The sequence below is a fragment of the Sinohyriopsis cumingii genome, chromosome 17 (genome assembly GCF_028554795.1).
Source record: "Sinohyriopsis cumingii isolate HCF-2022 chromosome 17, ASM2855479v2, whole genome shotgun sequence".
Lineage (NCBI taxonomy): Eukaryota > Metazoa > Mollusca > Bivalvia > Unionida > Unionidae > Sinohyriopsis > Sinohyriopsis cumingii.
Window position 1 is genome coordinate 68,749,008 of NC_142977.1, and position 15,759 is coordinate 68,764,766.

The 15,759-nt window shown below is 35.1% G+C and overlaps 1 protein-coding gene across 1 annotated transcript in view; it reads right to left on the reverse strand.

The window, feature by feature from the left end:
* LOC149779174 (kelch-like protein diablo) overlaps positions 1 to 15,759 on the reverse strand; it is a 47,114-nt gene that overhangs the window by 17,938 nt on the left and 13,417 nt on the right. Inside the window, exons 5-8 of the mRNA XM_089939741.1 lie at positions 13,584 to 13,767; positions 12,396 to 12,539; positions 10,173 to 10,306; positions 5,664 to 5,872 (exon numbers count right to left, since the gene is read on the reverse strand). Coding sequence (XP_089795867.1) covers positions 5,664 to 5,872; positions 10,173 to 10,306; positions 12,396 to 12,539; positions 13,584 to 13,767 — 671 coding nt within the window. The remainder of the gene's footprint in view (positions 1 to 5,663; positions 5,873 to 10,172; positions 10,307 to 12,395; positions 12,540 to 13,583; positions 13,768 to 15,759) is intronic.

Here is a 15,759-nt window from a genome sequence, read left to right on the forward strand (position 1 = left end):
CGGGGCCGCAGTAGTTATATCCTGGGAGGTGCTTTTCTCCTGGATACTTTGCCCACGGTGTTCCGGGGAGTTTTGCCAATTTGGCTGCGATGTCACCTCCTCGCTTTTTTTTAAAACATCTCCGGGTCTAATAGAAATAAATCTAAATTTCTTTGTACCGCATTGTACACACTTACCAGTAAGCGCCGATCTGTTATTTCTTGTTGTAGCGGTTGTCATATCATTTGTGCCAGTACGCACTCTACACTTCACACAATATAGATCCATAATTTATGTATAGAGATATGAATATAATTGATTTTTCGGCGACTAAAACAAGAGAACCAGTTAAGCATGTTGCAGCGTTACCAAACTCGATCCGGATGATTATCATCGGACCATCTGGATCCGGCAAGACGCAATTGTTACTCAATTTAATAATGAGATGGATGAAGTGGGATAAGTTGTATTTGGTTGCTCCTAGCGTAGATGATCAACGATGCTACGAGGTGTTGAAAGATTTCAACGAGAATGCATCAGCGATCGCTAAAAAAAATGTTATTGAGTTTATTACGGATATCAATGATGCACCGGGTATTGATGATATTGATGGCGACGTTAACAATCTAGTCGTGTACGATGATGTTATGTTAGACAATCAAAAAAACCCAGCTAGGATATTTTCCAGAGGCAGGCATAAAAACACTGACGTGATATATGTCACTCAACGATACACTCAGATTCCAAAAGTAATTAGAGACAACTGTAATATTCTTGCTGTGTTCAACGGCGTTGATACACACACGCTACGAAATATTTGGCAGACATGGTGCGGCGGTGACATGGACTTTAATGTTTTTCGAAACTTTTTTAGTCATGCTCAGTCGACCCCACATGGATTCGTAACGATAAATTTACATGATCCTCGGACACGATATCGTATCGGACTTGACCAAATATTCGGTTAGTTGTAAATAATTTTCATTGTAAATAACTACTTAGCAGCAGAGGGGGCGATGACATTGACGCGGTCGTCGATGTGCTTACCGGACGCTGACGACGCTGGGATCGGCGCGCAGAAGGTATTAATTAAACCAAATGACGTCCGGACGATCCCCTCGACGACGACGTCATTTTTTTTTTACCAGCGCTGACTACGCCGGATCCGCTGAGTGCAGAAAGTAATAATTAAGCAAAATAACGATTGGACAAAATGTCGGATTCGCCCCCTCTGCTGCTAACGATAGATAGATAGATTTGAATGCGATAAAAGTAAAATGGAAAACAAAAAAACAAGGGTTAATCAGTACTAACATATTTAATTGGTCTACAAATTTAAAACAACGTAAATTAGAACAAGTTAATACTTGCCATTCGTGCCACGCTTGACAAATATCAATTCACTTTTTGAAAAAATCAGTTAATTTTTTTTGTGTGTGTTACTCCTTGGTTTCTCTGCCGCTGAGCAAAATCCCTCAGATTTCTCAACTGCATGAGCTTTACGTAGTCAACATTTTGGGTCTCCAGCCACCTTATGGCAATATCAAAATATTTGATTGTTTCCTGTGCAGAGGGGAGAGGTGGTGCAACATCTGCGTCTGCATCACTTTCAACACTTGTGGTACTCCAGTTAGAATCGTCTTCTGCTGCAAATTTGTTCGTTATAGAATTAATTATTGTTTCATCTGACATGTATTCGGCTGTGGGGCAATCATTGTCAGCACAAATCCACTCCTCCATATCATCAAGAGAAACGCCCATCTCTGGACCATGAGTCTGTACGAATTTCTCCCAAACAGCCTCGGCATTAATGACATCAGTTTCACTGAAACCTTCGAAATCACTATCATCGTCGCTGTCTCTGTTATTGTATTGCTTTACGTCAAAGGCAGCTCTAAGACCCTTAATCCAGCACCCCAGGTCTCTTGTAATCGATTTTTTAATGCAACAAACACTTCCCCAAGTTGCTGATCAAAACAAAGCCGGCATGTAATTAGGTTCTCACAGAAGTACTCACGGGTTTCAATACGACAGTCGATTGACTCTTTTCATGTTTTCAATGAACAGAATATGTCATGATTATAATGTTTACACTGAAACGGAATTAAAGGATTAGAACGTGACTTACACACAGGAAGACGTTTAATTGGTGTTTATTTCATTCTCTGTTGCCACCTGTTAGCATTTACCAGAAGTTTTCATTGATCGCTATTTCACCAGACTGTTTATTTACAGTATACTGACAACTATTTATCATAGAAACTTACATAATATATGATATCTTGAAACAGAGGTCTTGCTAGGATTTTAAAACTGGGTTTTTCTGCCTCTGAATTCAATCACTAAATATCGGTACATTTTCTCACCCGGCCGCCAGTCAAAGACTTTGAACTAGCCGCCTAGCTATTGCATCATGTTCTTTTTTTTATGTACTCTTATAAAATGGCAACATGTATGCACATCAAAGAGTCTTTCAGTCACTGAATTCTGTCATTGTAAATATCAGCACAGTTAACTGATCAACACATTTTCCCACAAAGCAGGTGGCTGAAACAGGACCGGCAAATCTTTGAATTTTCCCGCGCACCTATTACATGCGTACGGAGGACTCCCGCGTCAGTGATTTTCTGCATACCAGATCCAAAACTGGCTTCCAAATATGCATAATTAAGCGTTTTCAAGATCTCTGAAATTAATTCTTATTTAGAACTTGCAAATTTCAAAATATGGATTATATTTTTACAGGCATTAATCACCATTTTCGATGATAAAATGAGCAATGTATCAAGGTTTAATTTATAAATTCTTATCGTGATTTTTTCATGTTCAGCATATTTTAAAGATATTTTAAATACATTTTCTCTGGAAAAAAACAGGAGCCAAGACAGACACCGCGTTATAAGCGGGATTGAAAGTTATCCGGGCACGAGTTATCGAAGGAGCGGTGTATAAGGCACACCCAGCTGTAATGAGTAATGACTCAGATTTGCCATAGCATGATGCACATAAATATCCATATATAAGGCATACCCAGCTGTAATGAGCAATGGCTGATTTGCCACAGCATGATGCACATAAACATCCATATATAAGGCATACCCAGCTGTAATGTGTAATGACAGATTTGCCATTGCATGATGCACATAAATATCCATATATAAGGCATACCTGGCTGTAATGAATAATGACAGATTTGCCATAGCATGATGCACATAAATATCCATATAAAAGGCATACCTGGCTGTAATGAGTAATGACTCATATCTGTCACAGCATGATGCATATCCATGTATATAAAGTACACCCTGCTGTCAGGAGTACAGATTTTTGTTTCCCATATCCTGACACTTATAGCTATCCATGTGTATGGTGCATCCATCTGAGACAATTAAAAAGACTTGGATTTACCAATGAACAACGTATATACCATACTTATTCACATACAAGTCAGATCCAACTGCAAACAAAGACCATGATCTGCAAACACATAATACACTGGCTGATTAGGGTCTATGTTATTTGTTTTGCCTATTAGTCCTAACAAACTGCATAGACTTATATCAACTGCTGTATTAGATCTTGGTCTAATACACTTGTAGCCCTATCTGACTTGCTTTAAAGGATATGGTACTAAGTCTTTTTTGTTCATTTTACATCTAAGGTACCAACCCTAACCCTAAACTGACAATGTGTAATGGAAGATATGCACCTCGGGTGATGTCAAAGTTCATCAAAATAATGACCTACCACAATTGCAATGGATTTTGCTGAAAAAACTGTTTAAAAATTTGATGTTTTTTATGTGTTTTCTTACAAAAACTATAATGTGCCCAAAAATGATGTTTGCTTATCTGAACTACTTGGGAATTGCTGTCATTCTTTTTTGCTCACAGTTAAATGCTGGTTACTTATCAGCTTCATTAAGCAATTCGTTTCATTTTGCAGTACATAGCTTATATAACAAGGCTCGGCATTAAATAAGTGATTACTAATTTTATCTGAGATTTACATAAATCAATTTTCTGGAATATTTGGTAACATAAATTTTTAAGCACAATTCTCAATTATTTTTTTCACAAGTAATAAAATCATCATCTCACTTCATAATGTCATTCATTAGAACTATAAAAGTGAACCATATAATTACAAATACACATGAAACTGAATGGAAAGTGCTTTCCCTGCATCCTACAGGAGAATACTTGATAATACGGACATAAGTTTTACAAATGCAAATAAAGAATATTATCATACAGGTTAGAGAATTTTTAATTTCACAATCTTTGGAGATTCAACACCCAGATCAACAAATAAACAGTACACACAACCTTGCCTGGAAACACCAACCTCTATGCCATCTTGACCATGCAGACATCACCAACAAATGATGCCACAAAGCTGGTGGTGTATATATGTTACTTTATAATGGGGTAAGTCTAAAGTAAAGTTGGTTATATTAATGCACAAAAACAAGGTAGTTAATAATGTTAGAGATTATCATAGAATATTTAGCAATATAAATGGCTCTTTTACTATACCCGTGCAGTAAGCGGTGTAGTAATATACTGAGGGGCTTCATAATGAGGATAACATATACTACTTCATAATTATGTACATATATGCTAGCTTATAAGTCGAGTCAAAATGAAAACAACAGAATTTTGATCTGATGTAGCATAATGCACCTGCAGAATAGGGTCTATGTTGTTTGTTCGACTGATTACTTTAAAAAACTGCACAGACCCATATCTGCCAGCACATTATGGGTCAATCCAGTTTGCAGCTGAATTCGTTTTATAAGCGAGTATCAATAGTACATGTCTATCTTTGTCGACAGCATCTATGTAGGATGTGCAATTCTAGTATTCATGCATAAAAATCAACCAAATGCATAACAATCGCACTTTATATGTTCAAGCCCTCAGATGTTTCATGTAAACACACATGGTATCCAGAGAAGGCAGTTTTGAAAAATAAAGGCAAGGGTACTCTGATTACTCAAGGGGTTAAAATGAAAATGATGCAAAATTCTAAATTGTATCTATGTGTGACTACTCCACATTAGAAATGCCTTCTGCAAATCCTAAGTACATTTTACTGGAATAGCCTCCAATTTAAGGTGCCAATGACACTAACAAAAATATGATAAAGATGTCCGGTTAATAAAATCCACCCATTACATTCTCCTTAGCATACTACACTTTCATTTTTAAAGGCGTAAGCAAAAGGTATTTGGTGAGAGAGAGATCGATCAGAGAGATTGGGAGGGGGAGAGAGAGTTGATGCATTACTGAACAGAAGTTCATGACATAATTTTGGAAATCACATTAATAATAAGACATATCTAATCTAAATAAAACCCTAGAATAATCTGCTGAATAATGCGATTGCCTTATGCATCAATTAAACTAGATGAATATCATTGATATTTAAGATTTCTTACTGAGAAACCTGAATAAGCACTGATTTAGGTTTGTCTCAATCTCAGAGCAAAAAAATAAATTGATAAAGTACATATTAAAATATATTCAGAAATATTTTAGAAAATAGTGACAGGAACTAATTATAGGCAAATCTCTTTACATATTTATTTTACAACCTTGCAATAAAGTAAATAATTTTCTAACAAATGAGATGCATTCAGGAAGACAGATGATCATAAAGTGTCCTAATAGCACGCATACCCCACTCCTCCTGGATGTCATTGCAACTACTGGTTGCCATGTGTTGGCCTGTGGATTATATCTCTCAGCACTGCTGAGTTCTGTTGTATCATCTCGTCCACCTACAGCATAGATCATGTTGTTATAGACTGCCACACCCAGGTGTTTTCTCCGAGTGCCCATCGGTGCCACAGGGGACCATCGATTGGATCTAGGGTCATATCTCTCAACTGTAATTCAAATACTACAATAGTCAGAAATAGAAATCTAATATGAAACTCAAATTGTAAGATATATTTTGTAATTCTGCCACCAATGTCAACATTGTCACAAATTGCAAAGCTTTGAGCTTCTGAACTGAATAGTAGTAAAAAAATTCATGTAGATGAATTTAGACTCAAAAATAAAAAACAGCAAACTTTAAATTTGCAACTAACAGCTATTAGTTTAGCAATAATTATACAATTGTAAGAAATTCTGAGAAAGTTGTACAAGTGCATTTACAATTTAAGTGTCGGGGCCCCGAGTGGCCGAGTTGTCTAAAGCGCTTTCCGTTACGGATCACTGCCATCTCACCTCTGTCTGCGTAGGTTCGAGTCTCGTATTCGGCTAATGTGGGTATGTGAGAAAGCTTGCTAGTAGCTTCTCGTGGGTCGGTGGTTTTTTCCAGAGTCTTCCCGGGTTCTTCCTCCACCATTAATACTGGCCGCCATGTATAGCCTATCGTGTGCTGAAAAATGGTGTTAAACCCTACAACAACAAGTACAACAACAACAACAATTTAAGTGACCTAAAACACATCTGCATCCATTCACAAGAGTACTTTGACTGACACATTATGCACCTCTGTTGATAACAAACTTTTGTATGGAAACCATTTTTCTTCAGTCTGAATCAAAAAATCTTGGGCAGGTTTGTGATGTAAAACAAAAGTTGTTATGCATAAACAATTGTTTCAGTTTCAATCAGTGACCTATACCTCTGACATAGCTGCCAATCCCAGAACACAAAGATACTGATTGCTTATGCCAAAAATACTGATTTCCAAGAACAAATACTGATTTTTAAAACTTAAATGCATATTTACAACATCGACAACCATCAGTAAAGTAGGACAGTAACTTGCTTAATTATTTAATGTCTAAGAAGCACGTGTTGCACCCTTGCACCTTCTGAATGGGCACTGTTCCTTTCATGTGCCCATTCCGAAGATGCAAGAAAGCAACATTAACTCAGACACATGCTGTTTATATGAGCTTTTTCCACAAATTGTTTTTTCAATCATTATTAGTTCCAATGTGCCATCTTTCATTGATGATCTGAATTCTGTGCAACATTTTCCTTCTAACACACAAGTAATCCTTTGTAATTTTACTGTATGGAAAAGGTGTGCAAAATAAATTACCAGCAACACTAGTAGCTGAGAAAGGTTCATTATAAAAGAAATTTAGTAAATTGAACTTAGATCGAATTACATCAAGGTTCTCTCTAACAGCAATAAATGTAGAGATTTTTTGTTGTTGTTAGGCAGTTGTTGATGATGTAGCACAAAGCTGATGTTTATGAACTTTCTCATGCTGTTTTATGTTATGGGTGCCTCATTAGCGAAATCACAATTACATAATTTGCAAGATGCAAGTTTTTTTCCTTTACTAGATGGTGTCACAAATCAAAACAATATGGCACAATTGTCCTTCCAGTACAGTTTTCATTTCTTTGCTGGCAAAATGAATCTTCTGCTTTCCTTTTCTAAAAGACTAGAAGTTGGATATTACAAAAGATGAAATACAGTGATAGCAGTAACTGCTTTGCACAATCCAATATGGTGGTTAAAAACTGGCACGGTAGCCTCAATTTTGAATGAACCAATTATATTTTAGAATTCTATCTCCCTATATACATATGACACATTCACTCTCAGAATGGAACTGGGTGCCCATTCTAAACAGAAAATTGCAAGGAAATTTTTAATTAAATGGTTTTTAAAAATATTAAAAACAGATTTTTTAACAAGAAAAACATACACTCGTAGTTATATCCAAAACGCAGGACAAATACAGAAAAAAAACAGGACACTTGGCAGCTATGCTTTGAACATATAACCCCAAAATCAATATCCTTCTTCCTTACCCAAAGTGCAAACCTTCCACAAAGTTTTGTTGAAATTGATGTACAACTAATGTTACTGTAAAGGACCATATTTCTATTTTTAAATGAGTGGCAATGACCTTTAACCTTTTGACTCCAAAGTCATCTAGGTTCTTATTGACACAAATGGAAAGCATTCTATCAGGTTTGGTAACCATGTATGATGGAAAGCTCAAATTACTGAACAGAAGCCATTTTTCTTCTTTCATTCAAGATTACCTTAGCCAATGACCTTTAAGCCCCAAATCTACAGTGTTCTTCCTTACCCAAGTGCAAGCCATCCACAAAGTTTGGTAACTGTAGATGGGTAGAAGGCGCTGTTCGGACCTGTTGACCCTAAGACAGGGTCACTTTGAAAGTGAGACAGTAAGACAGTCTAAATTTTTTCCATAAGTTACACCTTAACTTATTTCAGTAATGTCTCACAAACTATCATGTGCTGCTATTTTTAAACTGAACAACATGCATTTGAAAGTTCAAAAGTGTGATCTGATGCTGTGAAGGCAACATTATGTTAAATTAAAACACTGACAAAGGACACTAAGACCCTAATTACTTTCAATTCAGTTTCAGAAATTGCAGTTTTAAAATCCAAGGAGGTCAATGGCTTCTTCCGAGATCTCTGATAAATTTCATGTGTCAGTGTCAATCTACTGTGATCAATACTCAGATCGATCTAACATAATGTCCAGCACTGATACATTTCATGTGTCAGTGTCAATCTACTGTGATCAATACTCAGATCGATCTAACATAATGTCCAGCACTGATACATTTCCATCATTCTTCCCCAGTAATCAGGATATTTGCTTTATACTTTTGTCCTCATTGTTTTAGCTTATTAAGAGGCTGTCCCCTTTTTGTTTGACATTTTCTTGATAATAATAAACAAAAAATAGATCATCACACAAGAGTTTCACATGAAAAAGATGGGCAGATTAAAGCATCAAAAGTACAGCTTAAAAATTATTCTGGTTACCTCATAAACTGCACTGATCTAACACAAACACCCAGATTGAGGCAAAAAACTCAGATTAGCCCAATTTGTAATTTTAGCTATTATTAAAGAAGTCCATAATTTACAGATCATTTCAGTAAGACATGGAGTCAAACTGTAGGGGTTGGCAAGTCTGGGTTATTTTGTTGAAACCATTTTCCTTCTTTCAAGGTCACCTGACCTCTAACCTTTTAACCTGAATCCAGAAGCATTTTTCTTTACCCTATGTACAAGCTATCCATTAAGTTTAGTAACCATAGATAGTGGAGAACTAAAGGTATTGTATGGAAGCCATTTTTGAACTTGAAGACGGTGTACTTGATCTTTAAACTTTTGAACCCAAAATCTATCAGATTCTTAAATACTCCAAGTGCGGGCCATCCACAAATAACTGCATATGATGGAAAGCTTAAGTTATTGTGCAGAAACTAAATGGCAACAGACTGATGGATAGATATCATAATATTGTGTGCATATAATTAATATAAAATTACTGCCTGTGTTGGCATCCTCTATTTCCATCTACCAGTCACTGATGGATTCATTTCTTTATAAAAAAAAATCAACACACAGGGGTTGACAGATGCAATACACAGGGGTTGACAGATGCAATAATGTTCTACAAAAAGCATAGTGGATGCAGGGAAAGTCGATTCAAAATTCAAATTTTCAATCTATTTAACTGGGACAGTTATAAGAAAATATACTAGTCAAATAATTATTTTTAGCTGTTTGGACTCATTAGGCACATTAATTACACCTGAAACATACCAAGCACTTATGTCAATCGATCATCCTGCTTGCTCCTTTGTACATTTAGAACTTACCTGGAACTTCAACTGCCATTTAGCACATTGAAAAACAATCTATACATCTTTGGTATAAAAACTGCCTTAAGTAGATCTGTCAGTAGGCTAGTGTTTACAGAATACCCACCCACCCACCATTACTGGCTAGATATGAAGTGCAAATATTATTTTTTTTTAAAACTGGGGGTATCACTACATTTGTACTAATCTGATAATGATAAGGGATACAATCTCTACTCCTGATACAGATGCATATTTCCAAGTCTCTACGATATGACAGTTCTGGAAATATAAACTGGACAACAGTGTGATCGAAGGAGGGATGAGCACATTTCTTAAAATGCTGATCAGACTCATGATACAAAAGCATATCAAGCAAAGGATTCTGGAAAAATTAAACCAAAAAATGGATGGATGGAAGGACAAACTGATTCATTATACCCTATAAACTTCATTGACAAAGAGTATAAACAGTGTAAATGTACAATGTAAACATCTAAATCTCACCAGAAAAAAAACATACATGCAGACACACCAAAACATGTGTAGAAAATAACAATCTATACATATGCCTACCTGTATTAAGCGGTGATGTGCCATCACTGCCCCCAACGGCATAAAGATATCCTGCTAAAACAGCTACCCCCACCCCCAGCCTTCTGGTACTCATGGATGCCACTTTTGTCCACTTGTTTAATTGTGGGTCATATCTGAAAACAAGTGAATTCATTTATTAAGGATTCTTCAGTAGCTTCAGTGAATGTAAAACCAGTTACCCAGTTTTTTTCCACAGAATATTTTTTTCTACCATGTAATGTTTCCTAAGGTACATTAACTGGATGAAGATGAGTTTGGTGGAACAGGTTTTTCTTTGCTGAAGATCTGTATCACACTTAGGTGGCAAGAACACAATAGCTGCATGGTCAAATAAATGTGCCGTCAGGATCAAAATTCAAAAAAGGGTAAAATATAATTGCCTAATGTATCAGTACAATGAAAATTAATATCTTAAATACAGAACAAATTATGCATGCAGGCCAGCATTACAAAAGACAACAGAAAGCTGGGTTTTTAAGTAGTGTTATTATTTACTCTCAAGAACTGACCTGAGATTCTTTAATTAGTGGAAATGAAACTGAATTGATAAACACTACACCATCGCATCTCTGACTAAATATGATACAATCTATACAGACACAGTTCTCTCTCTATCCCTTTCTCTCTTATATATATATATATATATATATATATATATATATATATATATATATATATATATATATATATATAAAAAGAATACAAATCATATGGCGAATAACAGTCCTTTCAAGTGCACTGGATCCAGCAAGGGATCACGTTTGTCAGGGATTGATTACGATAAATGTAATAAACTGACTATGAACAGTGCAAAACTAGCATCTAACTAGCCTAAGTGTTTTCGACTCTTAATGAGTCTTTTTCAAAGGCAAATACAAAACATAGTCAAGTCAAGACATTGTCTTTGTAAAACTTTACATGACTATGATGCTGTGGATGCTGAAAGATATTTTATACTGACCTAGACATTGATGAGCCATAGCGTCAGCTGTTATTTTATGTATATTTATGTACACGCAAATTATATCCTGGATATTTAATTGTTGTAGTTGTAATTATTGGTTATTGGGTGACTAATATGCAGATTTAGAGAATCACTGAAAAGAGAACATGCCGGATGCAAAAGGGTAATAATTTTATTTGTGAATGTCTTTTTCTAGTCTTCTTGGTTTAAACTGCTTGGTTTCAATGTTCTAAGGTGGCGTTTCCAGTAAGATTCCTTTTCTTTCCTGGTTTCGGGACTCCATTTGGGGTTGAAAGCAATTGCTATAAGTGTTATACCACTGAAAGTGTGGTCATAGGAGCAGAAGTGTTCTGTGACTGGGCTTCTGTACAGCTTTTATGTCATCCAATCAGATCCATGAAGGTTGATCCTTTTATGCAGTTTTTCAGTTTCTCTGACATACAGTACTTACATGAGAATGAGAGAGAGAGAGAGAGAGAGAGAGAAAGAGAGAGAGAGAGAGAGACACACACACACACTCAGTTCATTCCAGAAATGAAAAAGTGGTTGATCATTGGCCTCTAACACTAAGCAGATCTAAAAGTGGAGTCAAGAAATTCAAACACATAACATTATCACAAACAGCAGTGTTGTCAGTTTAATAATTTTTGCTATAAATATTTAATTTTCCAGCACTGTTTCCTCTGAATCAGCTCTTAAAAAGATTAAAGCTCAGACAATTTTCTTGTTGGCTAAAATAACCAATGTTCAAGACATGGTCATTTAATTTGACAAGGAAACTGAAAGGGCATTTGAAACTAGATTTTTTTCTTACTGTATGATACAATGATAGTAAATGCAGCATCATTTTCAGTGAATATTTCATCTTCTCTTCTTTACATATCTATCAATAATGCACTATGTACTCTTGATTGGTTTTAAAGCTAATCAAAATCAGTAAGACATTTCTGTCAGCCAATGAAATTGATCATTTTATGATTCCTTGGCAATGAGCACTCTATTCAGCAAACTTGGAATAAGTTTCTTCATTCTAAAATCAACCATAACTATCTTGTATCTTCAGTGTCTTGGATCATTTTTTATGCACCTATGGTGTACTGACGATGAAAATATGTCAATTACTTGTGCAAGGGTACAGCCTGAAGTGAACCCTGTATTTAAAAAAAATAATTAACTCATTTTTTCATGGCTAAGCAAAAGGTAAACTATAATGCATTATATACAGTTTAATATTTTACCTCTCCACAAAATTGAGACAGGAGACGCCATCTTGGCCACCTACAGCATACATATAGTTGTCCAGCACTGCAACTCCAACACTTGTCCTACAGGAGCTGGTTGGTGCCACTTCACTACTCCACTGGTTGGTTTGAGGATCATACCTGAAAACAATGAATTATTTGTGTCATCTTGTATTGCGGTTTTTCACTTAAGATGAAGGTCACATGGATGAGATTTAATTCTTACCAGAGAAAACTGTTTTTGGTGATCTAAAAATTAACTTTTCTTTTACTGTCTAAATAATCTGCCTTTACTTGTTTTCAACCCATAGCATTTGTTCCTATTGACCTATGTGATATTTTATGAAAATCAGACTTAATGGGTTTCAAAGTTTTAATATATTTAATGTTTATGTTCAAGCCTTGGCATATATATCTTCTTTTAGCAGAGGTTGATGTATTTTCTATACATTTTTAATCTTTTGGAAATATCTGCTTTCTTCTGACAGGCGCATTACTACAGTTAAATTAGGCTCTAATTAAAACTTTCTACATGGATTGCACAATTAACTTTTAACAACTTTTCAAGGACTTCTACAGGTTTTAAGGAGTATTATGTCTTTTGGAAATCAGACCTTACTCATATGTTACTTTGATATCCACTGATTTCATCTCAAGTTGATCCATTAAATTTGATCCCATTTTTATTTACTTATTTTTTTTATTTCTGGAACAATAGATAAATAGAAAGTTCTTAATTTATATTGATATATTTTATTCAGTTTCAACATTTTGTATTCTCCTAAATAAATTCAAGGAGTTTCTGGCAGAATTCAAGGTTTTTCAATGATAACACAAACTACTTGAAAAATTCAAGGTCTCGTGACCATTTAAAAAAGTTAAACAAGTTAATAATTAACTTATCTTAATAATACTGATACATTCAAACCTAATGCAATATATGCACAATGACTGCTCCCTTTATCACTGTTATTGTTTTCCTATACACCTAGCTTATATGCTTCTTAGTAGAGACATTTAAACAGTTCTAAATTTTCACTGTCGAAAGAACTGCACTCTAATTTAAAACTATTCAATGAATTGTTTGCAAAGGCTGTGATTATCCATGTTACGGACTATTCACATAATCTGCTTCAAAAACCAAAGTATTGGTGTTTGTAAATCTGGTGACAGGGATATGTTTACCTTTCTATACTGTTGAGATAGGACTGGCCATCATGTCCACCAACAGCATACAGGAGGTCATTGAGTACAGCTACCCCCACCCCACATCGCCGCTTGCTCATGGGAGCCACCATGCGCCACTCATTTGTTTGTGGATCATACCTCTCAACACTGGAGATAGCATCACCACTGCACCAACCACCCACTGAAATAATGGTAAATGATTTGCACAGTTCTTAATAGACACTGAAGTATCATTAGAATTTGTCAATGAAAATTATCAAAAGCTCTAATAATAACAATAATAATGATAATAATAACAACAATAAAAATATATAAAAACTAAATAAAACATGAAACATACCTTACTTTGAGATCAGAACATTACAAACTTCATTTTGGTTGGACATTATATGGTGGATGTAACAGCTGCAGCATGTTGACTATTGAAATAAGTTTCACAGTATTTGCTGCAATTTTGATAATAAAGGTAGCTGTCCTAAGACAGACCCATAGTTACATGCATTACATTTAAAACTTCAATTTAATGCACAGATATATCTACCAAGGCACCTGTGGTATAAATATTTAATGCACAACTAAGATTTCCTGTGCACATTTTATTCTTGAAGTGTTTTTGTGAGTAAAGATAAGTACATCTGACTTTGATTAAAACTAAAACCATAAAGGTTGTCTGTCTTGTTTCAAAACTTTAATTCTATTTTCACTAACTGGGTCATCGTATTAGGTTGGCATTACAATATTGGCATGTTTGTGAGACTCAATTTTCCTGCCAGATATCTTGATGGAGACCATGGACCTTCTTGTTTTGTCAATCAGATAGGAATAACAGAGTTTATGCTTTGGACAAAATAGTCACCTTTATCCATGAAATTTTACTTCAGTTAGAAAGCAAAGTTGACCATGTTTCCATGATTGACTATCTACCCAACCATTTCAAAAGTGGAATCCATTGATATTCTGCCAAAGTAATGAATTTTGTCATAAACATGCTCAATACAAAGTCCAAAAAGCTTACATCAAAATTGGGCAGCATATATATGTATTAATAACTGCACACATTGAACCTCTGTCACTCTAGATTCAAGTCTAGGCCATAGCACATGCAAGATCACTAATTTCTTCTTGATTCTCTCATTTCCTCACTGTTTAAAACTACATCCACCTCAAAGCCATTTACTTGCCCTGGAATATCTTCATCAGCTGAGCAAAAAGTAAAGTCAAACCTGTCGATAGCAGCCATCAATGGGAAAAGAAAAAGCTGATTTTTGTATGATGATGACTTCTGTACACAGGTTCATCTTTTAAAATTGGTACTGAGCAAATGCCATGCACTGAATATCATTATTATTAATATTATTATTATTATTATTATTATCATTATTATTATTTTATCAAGATTGGTTTATGCTCACTACTCAACAAAATCATAAAGTACATGTATCTGTTCTTTCCCAAACTCATGTTACAAAAAGGATACTGTATCCTGCTCCATTTAATCCATCTTATAAATAAAATCATCACTGATCTGAAATAATCACTTATTTAAGTCTGTTTTGTGTACTGTGACAGAACACAAATTTTACTACTGATTGACAGCTTACACGTGACTGTGAAACAAGGGACTGACTCTTTGGTTGGCCAACAACTATGGTCTAGCTATTCATGCTCCAAAAATAATACCTGGATTAGCAAGTTACTGAACTCGCCAAGATTTTTTAAAAAAAAACAGTCAACTTATGTGAGTCTTGTGATGAGTATGGAATCAGATGAAGCCATATTCAGCTATTATTTGTGATCAATGAACCAAAATTTCACCTGTGTTTGCAGACAGGTTTTAAATACTGAATGACTCCTGATCCTATTCAAAAGGTATGTAACTTCAATCTCTTCTTAAATAATAACTTTCTTCATCAGAGGTAGCTTTAATTCACTGGCATTAAAATAATGAACTAAACAAAGCACACTAGAGCAACAGGCTACTGCATTAAACATAACTACTTTTTCCTACATCCAGCAAACAAATTGCTTCAACCCTTTACCATGATGATAAAAATTGCCTCACTTTCAAATGACATATGACATTTATATAGCATTACACATGACATTTATATAGCATTACATATGACATTTATATAGCATTACATATGACATTTATCTAGCATTACATATGACA